The 20,351-nt window shown below is 48.5% G+C and overlaps 1 protein-coding gene across 1 annotated transcript; it reads right to left on the bottom strand.

The window, feature by feature from the left end:
- Positions 1-6,958: 6,958 nt before the first annotated feature.
- Catip (ciliogenesis associated TTC17 interacting protein) lies at positions 6,959-16,578 on the bottom strand. Its single transcript, XM_052749851.1, has 10 exons — positions 16,505-16,578; positions 16,207-16,323; positions 15,670-15,867; positions 15,359-15,414; positions 13,572-13,658; positions 13,209-13,376; positions 9,897-10,021; positions 8,563-8,639; positions 8,205-8,293; positions 6,959-8,018 (listed from the first exon to the last, which is right to left on the bottom strand). Exons 1-10 carry the CDS (start codon positions 16,527-16,529, stop codon positions 7,449-7,451), a joined length of 1,512 nt encoding a protein of 503 aa, XP_052605811.1. The 5' UTR covers positions 16,530-16,578; the 3' UTR covers positions 6,959-7,448.
- Between the last annotated feature and the right edge of the window lie 3,773 nt (positions 16,579-20,351).

The following is a 20,351-nucleotide window of genomic DNA, read 5'->3' as shown; positions in this document are numbered from 1 at the left end:
ATGTTTGTGACCCCACAACATTTGTGTGTTAAAGTCACTACCAAGGTGATGATAGTATTAAGAGGCAGGACCCTTGGGGGTGTTGTTAGGTCACAAGGGCTCTGCGTTCATAAATGAGATTACTGCCCTTATAACAGAGACCTGAGGGGCTGTCTGGGATACTGTAGCTCATTTGGTAGAATTCCTAGTGGGTTCCATCCCCAGCATAAACAGGGAGTGGTGGCTCACACCTGAATCCAAGAGGTATAGGTAAGATGGCTAACCTATGCTTCCTAAGTCCCTGTCTCAACGCCCCCAAAACAAACAAACAAATAAGCAAACAAGCAAACTAACAAGTAAGCAGACCCGGGCTGGAGAGATGGCTCAGCAGTTAAGAGCGTGTACTGCTTTTGCAAAGGACCCAAGTTCAGTTCCCAATGTCCACGTCAGCCCTGTAACTCAGCTTTAAGGGATCTGACATCCTCTTCTGGATGCTCAGGGCATTGCATGTGCATACACACACACACACACACACACACACACACACACACACACACACACACACAAATAAAATCATGGTGTGTACCACCATGCCTGGCTAAATTTCTGTTTCTGTTGCTTATAGATTTCACAATTTATGTATCTTTGTCTTCATTTTCTTTTATATATATGTATACATACATATATGTGATATATATGTGTATATATATATATATATATATATATATATATATATATATATATATATATATATATCACATTTGAGATAGGGTTTCCATTCATCGACATGCTGACCTTGAACTCAAGATTCTCCTGCCTCAGCCTCCCCAGTGCTGGTATTACAGGCATGCGCCACCACACTGGGCTTGAGGTTTTTTTCTTTTCTTTTCTTTTTAATGTTTTAGATTTATTTTATTCATACGAGTGCCTTGCCTGCCTGCATGTTTGTGTACCACATGCACGCCTGGTGCCTGAGAAAGTGATGAGCCTTCATGTGGGTGCTGAGAATTGAACCTGGGTCCTTTAAAAGAACAAGTGCTCTTAACCCCTAAGCCAACTCTCCAGCCCTGGGGTATGTTCTTATAATAGTCTTGATGGACAGCAAAACCTTTCCGTGTCGTATAGCTGAACTACAGGCCCCTGTGGTGATTAAGCAGTAGAGCAATTTCAAATGGAGATGTCCCAGTGAAGCAGGGGTTGGTTTCATCGTGGTGAAGGTTACCAGGACACATGAGATTTAGTCAAAGGCTTAAGAAAGAAAGACCAATGGAGGACAAGTCTGCACCTTCAAAAGGATAAACAACCTGTATTTGTTCATTTCTGGCTTTCAGTAATAGGTCCTCAAAGGTAGTAGCTAGGTGCTCTACCACTGAGTTATGTCCCCAGCCTTCCCCCTGCCCAACACCTTTTTTTTTTTTTTAACTTATTTTTGGGACAAGACCTAATGAAATTGCTCAGGCTGACCTAGAATTCACTCTGTAGCTCAAGCAATCCTTGACTTTGCCATCCTCCTGCCTCAGTCTCTTAAGGAGCCTGGGTTACAGGACCATGCCACCATACCTAGCTCGGTAGAAAGCTGTGTTGGACGTATCCACTTTCCTATTCGCTTTGCTCAAGTCACTCCCTCTTCCTGAAATGTCTCTGTGCCCTTGACAAAAGCAATATCGATGTATAATATGCAATATTATAAAAGCCTTCAGAGCACTTCAGTTAGTCAGAATGAATTTTTTTTTTTTTTGGTTTTTCAAGACAGGGTTTTTCTGTGTAGCTTTGTGCCTTTCCTGCTTTCCTGGAACTCACTTGGTAGTCCAGGCTGGCCTCGAACTCACAGAGATCCACCTGGCTCTGCCTCCCGAGTGCTGAGATTAAAGGCGTGCGCCACCACCGCCCGGCCAGAATGAATTTTTAAGAAGGCAATTGCTAAACCAGGTGTGGTGGTCCAAACTTGCAATCCCACACTTGGGAGGCAGAAGCAGGAGGGTCACAAATTCAAGGCCAGCCTGCTGTTCTTTTTTTTTTTTCTTTTAATTTATTTGCTGTGGGAGGGGGGGGTGGCTGGAGAGATGGCTCAGAGGTTAAGAGTACTGACTGCTTTTCCAGAGGTCCTTGCTGCGAGCCGCAAAAATATACAAAGTAGGATTTCAGCTGATTATGACAAAGCTAATACCTGGAAGTAGCCAAGGGCCTTCCAGAGGCCAAGCTAAGGCTCAAGGAGCCTTGGTGATATTTGGCTTTTGATTATCAGCTGTTTTCTGCTATGAGTTTCTTGTGTGCTGTTGTAGCTTTTCCATCATTTATTGGGCACCTTATCCCCTCTACTAAAGGAATATTTAGATAACCTTCTGCACTGACAGCTATGCACAGCCAGAACCCCAGTTCAAGCCTCCTTGTAATTATCATCATTGGCAGCATCCAGCCAGGTCCATCCCCAGATGGAGGAAAGTACCTTATCAGAGATACCTCTGTACTCTCTAAAAACAGACTTAAGCATCCAGACTACCTGTTTGAGAAGGCCTGGGGATGTGCCAATTAAGCTTAACTTTCTCCTTTCCCAAATCTTACCTCTAGTTCCAGATCTCCCTTTAACTATCACCAGAGGCATCTAGCTGTACACAGGTTGCCTAGAGTCCGAGTACACTTTCTCCTACCCTGCAGATAAACGGCAGATAGCTTGGACAGATAGGAGCCACAGGAAAAAAAGAAGGCAGTTTTATTTTCTCCCATTGACCTAGCAACTTATAGATTCTTAACATTTTCTACCAATCATGTTTAAGACTATAGTTGAGCACATAAGATCCTTCTTCTTAGATATTACCTGAATTTAGCCTTTAGTTAATTCATTCCCCCATTAGTCACTTCCTTTTGGGGGTTGCAAATGATAATTAACAGTTATTGTCCCTCTATGTGATTCTTATCACCCCTCTGTTTGATCCTGGAAGCCTGGCTTTGTACTGCCAAGGGATTATAGCTTTTAAGTGTATATATACCAGGACTTTCAGGGCAAGGGGGGAACGGAGAAGAGAAAAGAGGATGGAAGAACTAGATGGGTAAGAACTTGAGAGGAGGGCTGGAGAGATGGCTCAGAGGTTAAGAGCACTGCTTGCTCTTCCAAAGGTCCTGAGTTCAATTCCCAGCAATCACATGGTGGCTCACAACCATCTGTAATGAGATCTGGTGCCCTCTTCTGGCCTGCAGAGATATGTGCACTGCATACATAATAAATAAATTAAAAAAAAAAAAGAATTTGAGAGGAACAAACTGAGATGGGAGAGGAGAAGGAGACGGGAGAGGAGATGATATGGGAAAGAACAAGATGGATGAGAACCTAGAAGGGGCAGAACTAAGATGAAGGAATTAAGATAGAACCTAGAGGGGACCACAGACAAGTGTAGAGAGAAATCAGGCAAGAAAGGAGCTAAATATGAGAGCAGAATATAAGCTTGTAACTGACACAGAGTAATAAAGTATATGGACTAAGGAGTTTCGTGTACATAGATTCACTTCTTTTCATCAAAGACTAATTATCAGCTGGTTGTAGATTCTTCCCGGACCCTGGGAGGGGACTATCGAGGGGCTGGACCCCGTAGTCCTTGATAGGTCCTGAGTTCAATTCCCAGCAACCACATGGTGGCTCACAACCATCTATAATGAGATCTGGTGCCCTCTTCTGGTGTGCAGGCATACATGCAGACAGAACACTGTACACATAATAAATAAATAAATCTTAAAAACAAAATTTATTTGCCGGGAGGTGGTGGCGCATGCCTTTAATCCCAGCACTCGGGAAGCAGAGCCAGGCGGATCTCTGTGAGTTCGAGGCCAGCCTGGTTTACAGAGCAAGTTCCAGGACAGGCTCCAAAGCTACACAGAGAAACCCTGTCTCAAAAAAAAAACAAAAAAACAAAAAACAAAAAACAAAAAAACCCCCCAAAAACCAACCACATCAAAAAAATTTTATTTATTTAGTTATTATGTATACAGTGTTCTGCCTGCAGGCCAGAAGAGGGCGCCAGATCTCATAACAGATGGTTGTGAGCCACCATGTGGGTGCTGGGAATTGAACTCAGGATTACTAGGAAGAGCAGCCAGTACTCCTAACTGCTGAGCCATCTCTCTAGCTCCCAGCTTGTTCTCACTGTGTAGATCAGGCTGGCCTCGAACTCACAGAGAGCTCCCTGCTGTTAAACCACCCAAGTGCTGAGATTAAAGGTGTGCACCACCACAAATGGTTACAGTGACTTCTAAGCCCACCTGAGCTATGGATTCTGTTTCAAAAAAAGAAGAAAATAATTGTTAATGCATATAAAGTCACAGGGCTAGTCAATGCAGCAATGTTTCTAATATCAAGAAAGGGAAGTTGAGGGTCGGGTGGTGGGGTGGTGGTATACCTTTAATCCCAGCATGTGAGAGGCAGAGGCAGGGGAATCTCTGTGAGTTTGAGGCCAGCCTGGTCTACATAGTGAGTTCCAGGACAGCCAGGACTGTTACACAGAGAAACTCTGTCTAAAACAAAACAAAACAAAACAAAACAACAACCAAAAAAAGAAAAGGGAAATGAAGGACTGGAGCCAGTCTGGGTGACTTAGGGAGATGCTGTCTCAAAGTATAAAATCCAGGTCAAGTATGGTGATTTTGTAATCTCAGCTCTTGGGAGGTGGAGGCAACTAAAATCCAGGTCAAGTATGGTGATCTTGTAATCTTAGCTCTTTGGAGGTAAAGGCAATCAATTAGAAGTCCATGTAGTCCTTAACTACACAGGGAGTTCAAAGCCAGTTTAAGCTATATCAGACTCTGTATCAAAAAAAAAAAAATCCAAAACAAAACCACACACACCCACACACTCTAATTTCTTTAAGTTTAATCTTCTTATAAACACATAATAAACTATGTAATAGAGTTTTGTTTTTTGTTTTTGTTTTGTTTTGTTTTTTTAGTTTTTCAAGACAGGTTTCTCTGTGTAGCTTTGGAGCCTGGGAGTCTGTCCTGGAACTTGCTCTGTAGACCAGGCTGGCCTCAAACTCACAGACATCCACCTGCCTCTTCCTCCTGAGTGCTGGGATTAAAGGCGTGAGCCACCACCGCCCGGCTGTAACAGAGTTTTAAAACAAACAATGCCCCCCCCCACTCCCCAGAAAAAGGACCAAGGACCAACAAAGAAAATGGAGTGTGTACCTCAGTGCTAGAGTGTGTGTTTAGCATGCATGAAACTACGGTGAATCCCTACCAACATAGAGAGAGACAGGGAAATAGAAGGTTGTAGTGGTATTAGACGTGTATTCTAAACACATTAATAGGCTGGGGATAGTGGTGTCCGCCTCTAATCCCAACATTTGAAAGGCTAAGGCTAGCCTAGAGTACTTGATGAGACTCTGTCCCGAGAGCAAACAAACTAAAATAAACAACAAAGCTAAAACACTGATGGATGAGCAAAGTCGTGTGTGTGTGTGTGTGTGTGTGTGTGTGTGTGTGTGTGTGTGTGTGTGTGTGTGTGTGTGTGTGTGTGTGTCTATGCAGGCCTCTAGATAGGGGAACTGAGATCATTTTATTGGTTATGGGTTTATCCCCCATCTGTTATGAGTTTCGGGGTGGGAGAGTTTCCAAGACTGGGTTTCTCCGTGCAGCCCTGGCTGTCCTGGAACTAGCTCAGTAGACCAGGCTGTACTTGAACTCATAGATCGGCCTGCCTCTGCCTGCCGAGTGCTGAGATTAAAGGCGTGCCCACCTGGCTTGTGAATGCATCTCTTTTTAATAAAGAAGGGGGGAAATGACATAAAAAGTTTTGCAAGGCTCACTGGGGTGGGGTGGGGAGGGGGGCGTCACTCACCTTTAATCCCAGCACTCGGGAGGCAGAGGCAGGTGGATCTTTGTGAGTTCGAGGCCAGCCTGGTTTACAGAGCTAGTTCCAGGACAGCTAGGGTTGTTACACAGAGAAACTATGTCTCAAAAAACTAAAAAAAAAAAAAAAAAAAATAATAATAATAATAATTTTTTGTAAGGCAGCAGCTCTCTCTGAAGTCTTCTGAAGTGGCTCCTCTGAGAGACAGACACCGCCTTCCCTTCATATCCCCCAGATTTGTAGCCAAGAATGACACCCTGGAGGTCCCCCAGAACCTCTCATCTCAAAACAGCAGAGCTGATGGCCGATGACCAGAGGCATTGATGGAGGCACAGTGCCTGCACCCCAACTACCAACTGCCTCGGAGGACCTTGCCTAACACTACCCAGCCAGCCCACAGCCAGCTTCAGATAGACAAGTCACTGGGCCAGAACTGGGGGCCAGCAAGGAACCTAGGGGTAGTGATGAGTACCTGTCTTTTCTTTTTCTTTTTTTCCCCTCAAAGGGTGGCTGGGGATCCCTTGCACAGTCTGGGGGAGTCTCATGTGTACTGGTGGATGGTGGACGACCTGAAGCATTAAGAAGCTGAGGGGGATATGGGTGTTCCACATCTCTCCTCACATTTCTGCAATCTTTCTTTTTCTTTTTTCTTTTCAGAGCTGAGGACCGAACCCAGGGCCTTGCGCTTGCTGGGCAAGCGCTCTACCACTGAGCTACATCCCCAACCCCTTCTGCAATCTTTCTACGCATTCTTTTCTTCGTGGTCATGACTATACTTAGATTCAGGGTGCTACTATAGGCTTTCCTGGCCAACTCCAGATTAAAACCCTGCTTCCTGATCTCTGTGCGCTCGAGGCCAGCCTGAGTTACCAAGTGAGTTCCAGGAAAGGCGTAAAGCTACACAGAGAAACCCTGTCTAGAAAAACCAAAAAAAAAAAAAACCCTGCTTCCCTACCTGCGGGATCTTACGCAGCCCATGCAGGACCGCACTGAAGGGAACTGAAGGGATCCACTTGCTTCTTTGCCAAGTGCTAGGATTATTGGTGGCGTGGGCCTTAGTTTTTCCCTCCTCACCGCCTCTTTTTTTTTTTTTTTTTTTTTTTTTTTTTTCGAGACAGGGTTTCTCTGTGTAGCTTTGCGCCTGTCCTGGGACTCACTCGGTAGCCCAGGCTGGCCTCGAACTCACAGAGATCCGCCTGCCTCTGCCTCCCGAGTGCCGGGATTAAAGGCGTGCGCCACCACTGCCCGGCCTCACCGCCTCTTACTTATTAACTGAATTGAATTTTGAGGCAGGGTCTTGCTGTGTGGCCCTAGCTTGAACGCACAGCGGCTTTCCTGTGTCAGCCTCCTGAGTGCTGGTTACAGGTGTGAGCCACCACCTCTGACTACAGGCCTTACTATTTCTTTTCTCCGGAACGGTTGTAACTGTGAACATAACATCTAGGAAGAAAGGCTGAAACTCGCCGGGTAAACGGAGTTAAAGCTTGGCATTTTTGACAGGAGGCGCTGCTGGCCAGAGGCAGTCGTCCCCGCTGGCTGGCGGAGCAGCCCTGGGGAAAGGACCCTGCTGCGGAACCCGCAGCCGGGATACCCGACCCGGCCAGTCCCCGGTCTCTGGCTCCCAGCCATCTGCCTAGTCCTTTTCCAGATCCAAACTCTGGAACAACAACTCATCCTTGCCATCGAGGTTGACATTTTCCTCCCCGGCTTCGTCGTTGTCATCGTCGACCTTGTAGCCGACTTCGTCATCGTCTCTGACGTCGCTTTCTTCGTCGTTGACGTTGTCGTCGACATCCTCGTTGTCCTCATCATCCTCGTTGTCTTCATCATAGTCATAGTCGTCATCGTCAGCGTACAGGTACTCCTCATCCTCCTCCTCTTCCTCCTCCTCTTCCTCCTCCTCTTCCTCCTCCTCCTCGTATTCCTCCTCCTCCTCTTCCTCCTCCTCCTCCTCCTCTTCCTCCTCCTCCTCCTCCTCTTCCTCCTCGTCGGAGTCCGGCGAGCGGAAAGGGCTGGGTCGGTGTGAGGAGCGCAAGGCAGGGATGGACGGGCGCAGCATGGCGTAGGGCCCGAAGTGCTCGGCGGCGAAGGTGACCACGTCCTCGGGCCGGCGGATGAGCAGGAAGAGCAGGAAGTCGGAGACCAGCGCTTCGGCCTCGGGGTGCTGCCGCAGATAGCTGGTGTGGCTGAGGCGGAGCTGCTCCTGGAGGAAGGGCATGGAGTGGTCCCCCACCAGGGCTGAGCACCGCCCGGATTGGCCAGGAGCGCCTGGGCTGGGATCCCCTTATCACCCGGACATGCGCATTTCCGCACTCCCCCCCCCCCCGCCCCCACCGTCCATCGCAGGAAAGCAGGTGGACCCCTAGGCTGGCTGCAGACACTTTCTCACCTTCTGGTTCAGGAATTTCGAGTATAGCTCCAGGTCTTCCTCCCACACCAGGGGCTTCTTATCAAACTGGGGCGGAGGCTCAATCACATCTGAGTGAGATGAGCAAGGGAACTGTGTCCACATCCCTCGTGTACACAGGGGGAATCCCAGGAACCCTCCAGTATGGGCTTTGTCGCTGAGAGGGACTCAGGGCAGAGGTCCATCCTACCCCTGGGAGTCTGAGGCTGGAGGGCTGCCGCCTCTCCACCCGGTTCAAGGATCCTGGCCCACCCCTAGCGCTGGATCCTTCCCGAACAAGAGAGAGGCCAGGCTCCTCCCATCGTCCCTTCACAGCCCCACCCTGTCCTGAGCCACTTACCCACTTCCCTCAAGAGTGGCATCTTGGTGATGATACAGCACCCTGGAGAGCCCACCTGGACTCTCTTAGCCAGGTGCCTGCAGAGCAATACAGAAGTTGGAGGAGAGTCTTCCTGTACCACAGGGTGGTGACCTACCGGTGCTGAGCAGAATGAGTTGTGGCTCATGCTCTCCCTCGTCTACCCTCCTATCCCCCAGTGTGATGGGAGCCTTCTGGGAAATGACTAAGGTCAAATGAAGGGCATAATGGTGGGGCTTTAATCAGAGGATTGGTGTCCTCAAAAGAGAAAGAGAAAGCAGAGAGAGCTGTCTATCTACCCACTGGCACACTAAAGAGAGGCAGAGTGGTGGGGGCAGCCAGAGATCTCACCAGGAACCAGCCCTGCGGGCCATTGTTCAAACCATCCAGTGACTTTTTTTTAAAACATTAATTTATCCTGTGTGTGCATGCACGCACACACGCCATGCATGCACATGCTTGTGTGGAGGTCAGAGGACACTTTGTAGGAGTTGGCTCTCTCCTTCCATCCTGTGGGTTCCAGGAATTGAACTCAGGTCGTCAGACTTGGCAGGAAGCTTCCTCACCACCTTCCCAGAGGAGCCACCCCTTAACTTGGGCCTGCCTTTTTTGGAGGAGGTTTTACTACTGTAGATGGCTCTCAGACTTAGGACCATCCTCCTGTCTCAGCCTCCCAAGTGCTGGGATGGCAGGCGTGAGCAGCTGTTCCAGGTTCATCTTGTGGTGTTTTGTCATGGCAGCCGGGGTAGGACACTACAGTGTCCCCATGAGAGCTGCCTTGAACCCCCTGTTTACTCTGCTTCCTCTGTTCATTTTTGTGGTCCTTGGGCCCTGTCCCAGATAACGGCAAGCATCAGGCCTTGCCTTAAAAAATAATGCACACGCCGGGCTGTGGTGGCTCACACCTTTAATCCCAGCACTCTGGAGGCAGAGCCAGGTGGATCTCTGTGAATTCGAGGCCAGCCTGGTCTACAGAGCGAGATCCAGGGACAGGGCACCAAAACTGTACATAGAAACCCTGTCTTGAAAAACCAAATTTAAAAAAATGCACATCTATATCCTAGCACCTAGGGTACTAAGGCAAGAGGACTGTGAATTTGAGGCTAGCCTGGGCTCACTTTTTTTTTTTAAAAAAAGCAGATGAAATGTCAAAGCAAAGGTACATCCAGATCTCAATGACAATGCTTCCTGGCAGTATCTTGGGAACAATGGTGACCCCTGTGCCCCATCCCACCCCATGAATGACCTTTCTTCATGGTCAGAGCACCAGACTTTACACGACACTGTCACCTCGGTCCTTCCCACCAGGGGCTCACCCGTCAGAGAGCAGGTAGAACTGGCAGGAGAAAGGGATGCCCTCTTCAGAGTGGACGGTTTGCTCCACAATGAACATTTCAGCCTGCTGGTGGCCCACTTGGATTGTCTGGAAGCCCAGGGATTGCTGGAGCAGCCAAAGTGGGGGACATGGTGAGGCGGTTGCTCTCCACAGTAGTGCTCCCGTCTCCTCAAGCCCTTTCCTGCTCACCAGGTTCATTCCGGCTCACCAGTGGTTATGATCCTTCCCAGTCCAGTTCCTCATGGGCCACAAAGTTTGAGTTACATTCTCAAGATAATCTGGGGATTCTTCACAGCGGGCTCCAGCCACCCCCTGCCACTCCCTTCCAAAGCTATCTCAGTGGAGGAGTGTTGCTTAGTTGGCACATTTTGTTACAGGGCACGAGGGCTCAGCGTGGGGAGGGTGAGGCTGTACACCAGGTGGACAGCGCTTTCTAAAGCTTTAGAAAACACTAAGCTGGACGGACATCTCTAATCCCAGCACTCGGGAGGCAGAGGCAGGCAGGACTCTGAGTTTGGGGCCAGCCTGGTCTACAGAGCGAGTTCCAGGACAGCCAGAGTTACACAGAAAAACCCTGTCTCAAAAAAAAAAAAAAAAAAAAAAAAAAAAAACAAGGAAGGAAAGAAAGAAACAAAGAAACAAACAACGAACACACACCTGAGATTGACCACTGTCCTCCACCTATACACACCTGCATGTACATTTGTGCTAGTGCACACCCACACACCCACACACATATACACAGAAAGTCAGGTGTGGAGGTGCACACACACACACCCACACTCATATACACAGAAAGTCAGGTGTGGAGGTGCACATACACACCCACACACATATACACAGAAAGTCAGGTGTGGAGGTGCACATACACACCCACACACATATACACGGAAAGTCAGGTGTGGAGGTGCACACACACACACACACATATATACACAGAAAGTCAGGTGTGGAGGTGCATACCCACACACCCACACACATATACACAGAAAGTCAGGTGTGGAGGTGCACACACACACACACACACACACATATACATAGAAAGTCAGGTGTGGAGGTGCACACACACATATACACACATATACACAGAAAGTCAGGTGTGGAGGTGCACACACACACACATACACAGAAAGTTAGGTGTGGAGGTGCACACACACACACATACACAGAAAGTCAGGTGTGGAGGTGCACACACACATATACACAGAAAGTCAGGTGTGGAGGTGCACACACACATATACACAGAAAGTCAGGTGTGGAGGTGCACACCCACACACCCACACTCATATACACAGAAAGTCAGGTGTGGAGGTGCACATACATACCCACACACATATACACGGAAAGTCAGGTGTGGAGGTGCACACACACACACATACACAGAAAGTCAGGTGTGGAGGTGCACACACACACACACACACACACACATATATACACAGAAAGTCAGGTGTGGAGGTGCATACCTACACACCCACACACATATACACAGAAAGTCAGGTGTGGAGGTGCACACACACACACACACACACACATATACACAGAAAGTCAGGTGTGGAGGTACACACACATATATACACACATATACACAGAAAGTCAGGTGTGGAGGTGCACACACACACACACATACACAGAAAGTCAGGTGTGCAGGTGCACACACACACACACACACACACATACACAGAAAGTCAGGTGTGGAGGTGCACACACTCATATACACAGAAAGTCAGGTGTGGAGGTGCACACACACACATATACACAGAAAGTCAGGTGTGGAAGTGCACACACACACATATACACAAGAAGTCAGGTGTGGAAGTGCACACACACACATATACACAGAAAGTCAGGTGTGGAAGTGCACACACACACATGCACACATATACACAGAAAGTCAGGTGTGGAGGTGCACACACACATATGCACAGAAAGCCAGGTGTGGAAGTGCACACACACATATATACACAGAAAGTCAGGTGTGGAAGTGCACACACACACACATATACACAGAAAGTCAGGTGTGGAAGTACACACATGCAATTGAAGTCCCAGCATTTGGGAGGTTGAGGTAGGAGGATTGAGAAGTTAAGGCCAGTTTGGGCTAAAAAACAAAACAGAAACAGAAACAAACAAACAAACAAAAATTTTTAAATGTTGGAAAAATATAAAGGTGTCTCTTTGGACCGAGGTGTAGTTCAGTGGTGAAACATTTGCCGAGCACTTTCAAAGCCCTAGATGATGTGTGATTTTTGTTGTTGTTGAGACAGGATCTCATGTACCACAGGCTAGCCTTGAAATAAATAGGTAGCTAATGATGACTCCGAACTCTTGCTCCTTCTGTCTCTACTTCCCAAGTACTGGAGTTATAGGCACATGACACCGTGATGCCTGGCTTTAGATGATGTAGAGCGTGTGTGCGTGTGTGTGCGTGTATGTGTGTGTGTGTGTATGTGTGTGTGTGTGTGTATACATGTTCATGCACACATGAAGGTGTATATGTGCTCGTGGGTGCACATGCGTGTGGATGTTTGGCATGTATGTGCATGTGTGCGTGTGTGTGTGCGTGCGTGTGTGTGTGTGTGTGTGTGTGTGTGTGTGTGACTGAGAACAACTTCTAGTGTTCTATATGAGCTGTCCACCTTGTTTTATTTTCCTTTAAATATTTATTTTTATGTTTTATGTATATGAATGTTTTGCCAACATGTACATGTCTATATGTACACATATATACATATATGCATCACATGTATGCCTGGTGCCCTCAGAGGCCAGAGAAGGGTATTAGATCCCCTGGAATATGGGTTACAGAGGGTTGTGAGTGGCCCTGTGGGTGCTGGTAACTGATCCCAGGTCCTCTGCAAGACCACTGAGTCACCCTACCCCCACCCAGGGCCTTTCCCTGGGACCCGAGGCTGCCTGATTCGGCCAGGCTGTCTTCACCTCTCCAGTTCAGGGACTGTAAGTGCGCACCACCTGTATGGAGTTGGGGGCGTCAAGCTCGGGTCCTCCTGTTTGTGTCACTGAACTGTCTCTCCAGCCTTAGGGGATGTGTTTTTAAAAAGCAGACTTCCATTACATTTCCTTCTTCCGTATGGAAGCTCGTGCAAAGACGATTGTTTCCCACCTTCCCGTTCCCCACTGACTCCACCCGGTCCGTCCTCAAACCTCCGCTCTTTCTGCATTCCATCCTCATGACTGAATACCCACCCACCTTGGTAACCACTCCCTCCTTCACATCTGCTTCCCCACCTCCGTGACCCTTCTAGTTTGCCCCCGGGCCCAGAGAGATGCTCACATAGGTGCAGTGGCACAGTCTGCCCTCCGCGTCCAAGGCCAGGAAGCGAGCACCGCTGGGGACCGACTGCCGCCAAGCCATCACCCTCAGAAGCACCAGGTTGGCCGTATTGGAAACAAAGCCGTTAAGTGATTGGCAGGGGAAAACAGAGACTCCAGTCTTCGTTTCCTGTTGGGGGAAGATCTGAGTCAGAGACCTGGCGCTCAGAAGAGGCGGCCGCAGGTGTTGGGTTCAAGCCGGGTGTTGGGTGTGTGGTCCATCTCAGGGCCCTTGGCCTGGGCACCGGGCCTCCCACAAGCTCGTCCCTCCCTGCTGTGGTTCTAAGGATGTGGGAGGTGGTTCCCACTTGGCTTTCGCTCTTACCTCACCCTCCTTGACACTTCTGGTCACAACCAGCTGGTCATCCTGCTTCAGAATGCTCATCTTCCGTTCCATGGGGAGGACGGGGAACTAAAGGCCAGAGGACATGGGAGAATCGGGTGCTCACCCTGGAGGAGCTGGCACTCAACCCGTCTTCCTTTGTGCTTGTTTGCGTTTTGATTTCCTGAGACAAAGTCATTCGGAGTAGCCTGGAACTCCCTGTGTAGCCCAGGATAGCCTGGTACTTGCAGCAATTCTCCTGCCTCAGCCTCCCAAGCACTGGCAAATATAGTCAGTCTTTTTATTTATTTATTTATTTATTTATTTATTTATTTATTTGTTTGTTTGTTTGTTTGTTTATTTCTGAGACAGGGTTTCACTGTGTAGCCCTGGCTGTCCTGGAACCCACTCTGTAGACCAGGCTAGCCTCGAACTCACAGAGATCTGCCAGCCTTTACCTCCTGGAATTCTGGGATCAAAGCCATGCACCTCCACCACCCAGCTTCAGTTGTACGCTTTATAGAAGACAAAATAGAAGCGTAAAGACTTGGATCTAAAATAAAAAATGATAATCAGGGCCAGCAAGATGTCCCAGTGGGTAGAATATTTTCTACAGAAGTCTGACAACTTGAGTTGGAGGCTGGATCCTACAGTCTTTGATGGAAGGAGAGAATCAACTCCCAAACTTTGTCCTCGGACTGATTTCCACATTCGTGTTCTCCTCTAAAATAACAAAAATGTAAAGGTGACAAACAGCTGGCCAGGGTGATGCACGCCTATAATCATAGCATTTCAGAGACAGAGGCAGGAGGATTAAGCTGGCGCCCAACCTTGTCTACACAGTCCCTGTCTTGATAAAGCAAAAAGATAAAAATAAGAGACAAACAGATGAACAAAAAGTCTCATAGCCTGATGTAGTGGTTCAGCACTTGGAAGGAGAAAGTGGGGGGATCAGGGGTTCAAAGTCATCCTCAGTGACATGTCAAGCTTGAGGTCAGTCTGTCTCAAAAGCAGGAAGGAAGGGCTGGGCAGTGGTAGCACATGCCTTTAATCCCAGCACTCAGGAGGCAAAGGCAGGTGGATCTCTCAGTTCGAGGCCAGCCTGGTCTATAGATCGAGATCCAGGACAGCCAAAGCTACACAAAGAAACTCAAAAAACAAAAAAAAAAACAAAAAAAAAAAAAAAAAAGGAAGGAAGGAAGGAAGGAAGGAGGAGAAAAGAAGGAGGAGGAGGAGGAGGAGGAGGAGGAGAAGAAGAAGAAGAAGAAGAAGCCCTTCCATTTATGATGGAGGGCAGGAATAGGGCCATACTATGTAACAGGAAAGCAAACAGTGTTACACCTCCAAACAGAACACAGGCTTGAAGCTGGGAATAGATTCTCTGAGAAGGCTGCTAGGCCCAAGTCATCTCCCATGTTTAGCTAGGTCAAGGCCCCATAGAGGAAGTTATTGAAGAGCTGGGTGAGGGGTATAGAGACAGAAGATTTAAAGGTTAAGTGGTGACAGGCTCCAGGGACTAGCCAGGCTCTGGGAAAGGCCAAGTCACATGGCCCTGGGAAATGGACAGGCTTTCAGGCCTGAGCAAGCCCCAGTGGGCTGGGCTCCATTTGTGACTCCATAGAACATTGCCGGCCGTACTGGAGGTGACTGGTCATCAAGCTGTGTGTGATAGGTTGATGGTAGACAGTAGTGTGCTGTATTCTCCTGGGGTCCCTCCCACCCGTGAAGGGTCTGTGTTCTTGCTTACTCTCGACCCAGGGGCAAGGCCAGGGGAGGCTGGGAGTAAGTACCTTGATGAATTCCTGGCTGTGTTGCTCCATTAGCTCCAGTTTATTGGTTAGGTAGCCTGGGGTATAGGGAGGCAAGTGCTGTTGTCACAGGAGACAGGAGTCTAGGATGGACCCTTAGGGAAGGTGCTGGCCCAGGCTGGTGCAATGTGGCCATGGGAGAATGACCGGGTGGTCGTCACTGCCCTTGTCCTCCCCCTCCCCCCGTGCCTTGCCCTAGTCCCCAGGTAAGTCAAGGGCTGCAGGTCACATGGACTGGAGGGGGGCCCTTGGAGGGAAGATGTGGTACCGGGCAGCTGGCAGCTGAACTCTACCTAGGAGGGAGCTTCCACACAGTGATTTATCTACGTAGCCTCGGCTGGAGGCGTGAACCACCACACAGTGGGTCAAGATGCCCTGGTCATCTCTGTACTTCCCTCGCTGCACATCGATGGTCAGCTCTCCCTGCGGCACCCCTGTGTCTGAGACGACGGCCAGCGTCTCGGGGAAGAACAGCAGCAGTTCCTCCACCCCTGCGTGGTGAGAGACGCCTTCTTCAGGCCCATCCTCCAGACCCTCAGCACCCACTCCCCCCTTGCTGTGTCTGCCGTCTCCCCCCCCCCGCCCCCCCCGCCCCCCCCCCCCATCATCGGCTGGTACCAGCTGGTGAAGAGCACGCCCTCCCCACCCCCCCAGGCTTGTCCTTCCACAAACATTAGCAAATAGGTATCTGTCAGGTCTTTTCTGAGTCTCAAGAGAATCAAGCTGGGAGAGAGAGAGAGAGAGAGAGAGGGGACCCGTCTAGGCATCCTCTCTTCCTTTCTCCCCAGACTCACACCCCTTCCCATGCCCACCCCAACCCTCTGGCTCACGGAAGGAGTTAAGAAAGTTGATGGCTTCATCATTGGCCTCTGGGAGTGGCTGTTGCTCATGCGGCGGCCGGGCCGGCGGTGGTGGCCGGCTTACCTGCTGGTCCTTGACTTTGGAGCCTACAAGAAGAAGGAGAAGCTCAGATGTCAGACCCTGGGGAAAAGGGCAGGGTAGGCAGGGGCACCTTGGTCCTGATCCCTGTCCCCAGGAGCTGAATGTACTAAGACCACGCTCGGGTAAGATGGCAAGGGAGAAATAGCCCTTCTCCTCCTACCCACAGATCAGCAGCCCATTTCCCACCTGAGGGGGAAACTTTGGAAGACATGCTGATTGGGATCAGTCAGTCTGCGGCTAGATGTCTCCATGGCAACCAGAAGCTAGGTACTGCCCCTTAAAGGGCTATCAACCTGCTTTACCGAGCCTAGATCGACAGACAAGGCTTTGGAGCTTAGCCCAAGCTTTAGGGGTTGTCCAGCAGAGGGAGCCTGTGACACTCTTAAGAGGCAAGGGGAAACTGGTTATTACAACTTTCTTGGAAGTAACAGACTAATGGGCTGGAGAGACGGGCTCAGCTGTTGAGAGCACTGGCTACTTTTCCAGAGGACCTGGGTTTGATTCCAAGCGCCCACATGATGGCTGATAACTGTCTCCATTTCTGTGGGATCCAACTCCCTCTTCTGGTCTCTGTGGGCACCAGACTCATACGTGGTGTATGTCCATACATCCAGCAAAACACCTAAATACATAACATATAACAAGTAGTGGACTCATGCCTGTAATCCCAGCACTCCTGACTCTGGGGAAGGACCATCAGGAGTTTAAAGCCGGACCCTAAGCCGGGCGGTGGTGGCGCACGCCTTTAATCCTAGCACTCCGGGAGGCAGAGGCAGGCGGATCTTTGTGAGTTCGAGGCCAGCCTGGTCTACAGAGCGAGATCCAGGAAAGGCACAAAGCTACACAGAGAAACCCTGTCTCGAACCCCCCCCCCAAAAAAAGCCAGACCTAGGCTCACACACAGAATCCATCTCAAGGTTGTATGACTATCTTTGTGAGCTATAGCCATAATATGGATAGTCTCCAACCTCCGATGGCTCAACCTCCCAGTCATTCATCGCCTTTGTGATGGTGGGGAAGCCATGTACATTCAGTAGAAACTTATTTCCAGTTCCCGGGCCCACCAGATGATGTTCATCTTTCCCACAAGCTGCAACTTTCAGCCAGCCAGGCGGAGCAGCCTATACTCTGCAGAGGACTGTGTGGCTGACTCATAGCTTGCTCCATGTCACCTTACTGTACTGTCATCTCATGGCAAGTTCTCGGAGATCTAACCTTCACAAGCAGAGGAGCATTCATACATGTAGGCATAACAATGATGGCACTGAGAGGCATAGCAACTCATTGGTTGGTTGGGCTTTCGTTGTTGTTGTTTGGGGACAGGGTCCTCTCTGTATATATAACCCTTGCTGTCCTGGAACTCACTGTGTAGAACAGGCTGGTCTCGAACACTCAGAAATCCACAAGGCTCCTGAGTGCTGAGACTAAAGGCATGTGCCACCATACTGAGCTTTTTTTTTTTTTTTTTTTTTTTTTTTTGGTTTTTCGAGACAGGGTTTCTCTGTGTAGCTTTGCGCCTTTCCTGGATCTCGCTCTGTAGACCAGGCTGGCCTCGAACTCACAAAGATCCGCCTGCCTCTGCCTCCCGAGTGCCGGGATTAAAGGCGTGCACCACCACTGTCCGGCTAGATAAGTTCTTACTATGTAGCTCAGGCTGGCCTAGAGCTTGTCGTTATCATGCCTCTAGTTTCCAAGTTTGGGGATTACAAGTGTGTACTACCATGCTTGGCTGACATGCTTTATTACCTCAACTTTGTGGATAAGAAAACTAAGGCATGGAGAGACTCAGTGGCTTCCAAACATCGCATAGCTGATCCTTGACAGAGCCAAGGCACGACCAGAGGCAGTTAGACTTGAGTCTACGCATTCAGGCAGCAACTGGGTAGGATGGTGGTGATTCCAGCACTTGGGAGGTCCAGGCAAGAGAATCAGAAATTCTGCTACCTATTGAGTTTGAGGCCATCTTGGGTTGCATGAGACTCTGTCTCAAAAAAATGAAAACAAATCCAGGCAGTAGTGGCACTCACCTGTGGTGATGTGTTGTGTACCCTAATAAACTTGCCTGAGGATCAGAGGACAGAGTCAGCCACTAGATTAGACATAGAGGTCAGGCAGTGGTGGCACACACCTTTAATCCCAGACTTGAGATCTCATGCCTTTGCTTGGGAAGCACACATGCTTTTAATCCCAGGAAGTGATATGTCAGGGCAGAGAAAGGTATATAAGGCGTGAGGAAACAGGAACTCACTCTCTTTAGACTGAGGATTTTGTAGAGGTAAGAACTAGTGGCTGGCTGCTCTGCTTCTGCTTCTCTGATCTTTCAGCTTTCACCCTGTTATCCAGCTTTGGGTTTTTATTATAAGACCATTTAAGATTCAAACAACACGCACCTTTAATCCCAGCACTTGGGAGGCAAAGGCAGGCAGATCTCTGAGTCTGGTCTACAGAGTGAGTTCTAGGATAGCCAGGGCTACACAGAGAGACCCTGTCTTGAAAACAAAATAAAAATAAAAATAAAAAAACAAACAAAAAAAAAGAAAAAAAGAAAGAGAGAGAAAAATTTATTACATTTCTTGTATTTATTTGTGTATGGGGGTGCATGACATTGCATGTATCTGGCGATCAGAAGATAACTTCTGGGAGCCAGTTTTTTTTATTATTATTTTTTATGGTCTATTTCTTTTTTTTCATTTTTCTTTATTAAGAAATTTTCTACTCACTCTACATACCACCCACAGATCCCACCTCCTCCCTCCTCCCACCCCCCAGACCTCCCTCCCAAGCCACCCCACATCCCCACATCCCCCAAATCAAGGTCTCCCATGGGGAGTCAGCAGAGTCCGGCACACTGAGCCTAGGCAGGTCCAAGCCCCTCCCCACCGCACCAAGGCTGTGCAAGGCGCCACACCACAGGCACCGGGCTCTGGGAACCAGTTCTTTCCTTGTGTCACGTGACTCAGATTGTCAGGCTTGGGACCAGGTGCCTTTACTAAAAGATCCATCTTGCTGGCCATTTTTAAAATTACATTTTTAGCTAGTCATGGTGGTACACATCTTTAGACCCAGTATTCAGGAGGCAGAGGCAGGTAGAACTCTGTGAGTTCGAGGCCAGCCTAGTCAACAGAGGGACTTCCAGGCTCAGCCAGAACTACAGTTTGAGATGACCTCTCTCCCTCTTTTTTTATCTGCTTTGGTGTTTTGCCATGGATGTCGGGTCCCCTTAAACTTCGGTTACAGACAGCTGTGAGCTGCCCTGTGGGTGCTGGGAATTGAACCCAGGTCCTCTAGAAGAGCAGTCAGTGTTGTGGGTTTTTTCTGTTACACAAAACAGAGATTCTGGGGCTGGAGAGATGGCTCAGAGGTTAAGAGCACTGACTGCTCTTTCAGAGGTCCTGAGTTCAATTCCCAGCAACCACGTGGTGGCTCACAACCATCTGTAATTTGATCTGGTGCCCTCTTTTGGCATGTAGGCAGAACACTGTATACATAATAAATAAATATATAAATCTTAAAAAAAAAACAACAGAGATTCTGTACTTAGGAAATCATTGCTCTATATTCCTTTCTTCTCTGTCTTGAGATAATGTCTAATCTTTCTGTCTTTATGAATTTGTATATTCTGTATATTTCATGTAATACTGTTCTATAGTATTTGTCCTTTTTTTAAAAAATGTAGCCGGGCGGTGGTGGTGCACGCCTTTAATCCCAGCACTCTGGAGGCAGAGCCAGGCGGATCTCTGTGAGTTCGAGGCCAGCCTGGGCTACCAAGTGAGTTCCAGGAGAGGCGCAAAGCTACACAGAGAAACCCTGTCTCGAAAAAACCAAAAAAAAAAAAAATGTAAAAACATTTTATATACAACTGCAGGAGAAATAATACTCAGATAGCCTGAACATAAAAACAGCTTATAATTTAAAAGTCCAGGGTTATTTTAAACAGTAAAATATTTTCTCTGTAGAAAATAGTATAAATGATAACATTTCCCAATAAACCCTTTTAAGCCAAATGATAGCTGAAATATATATATATATATGT

The sequence above is a fragment of the Peromyscus californicus genome, unplaced genomic scaffold (genome assembly GCF_007827085.1).
Source record: "Peromyscus californicus insignis strain IS unplaced genomic scaffold, ASM782708v3 Scaffold_21__1_contigs__length_65335640, whole genome shotgun sequence".
In the NCBI taxonomy this organism is placed as follows: Eukaryota; Metazoa; Chordata; class Mammalia; order Rodentia; family Cricetidae; genus Peromyscus; species Peromyscus californicus.
The sequence above is the reverse complement of the archived record's forward strand: the minus strand, read 5'-3'. Positions and strand labels throughout refer to the sequence as shown.

What these genes read in the sequence shown, in the direction of transcription:
- Catip (XM_052749851.1), bottom strand. Translation starts at nt 16,529, where the DNA reads ATGTCTTCCAAAGTTTCCCCCTCAG. An exon ending in GAAGTGTCAAGGAGGGTGAG is followed by an intron (nt 13,377 to 13,571) that starts GTAAGAGCGAAA and finishes TTCCCCCAACAG; the next exon opens with GAAACGAAGACTGGAGTCTC. An exon ending in CGAAATTCCTGAACCAGAAG is followed by an intron (nt 8,019 to 8,204) that starts GTGAGAAAGTGT and finishes CCCTTCCTCCAG; the next exon opens with GAGCAGCTCCGCCTCAGCCA.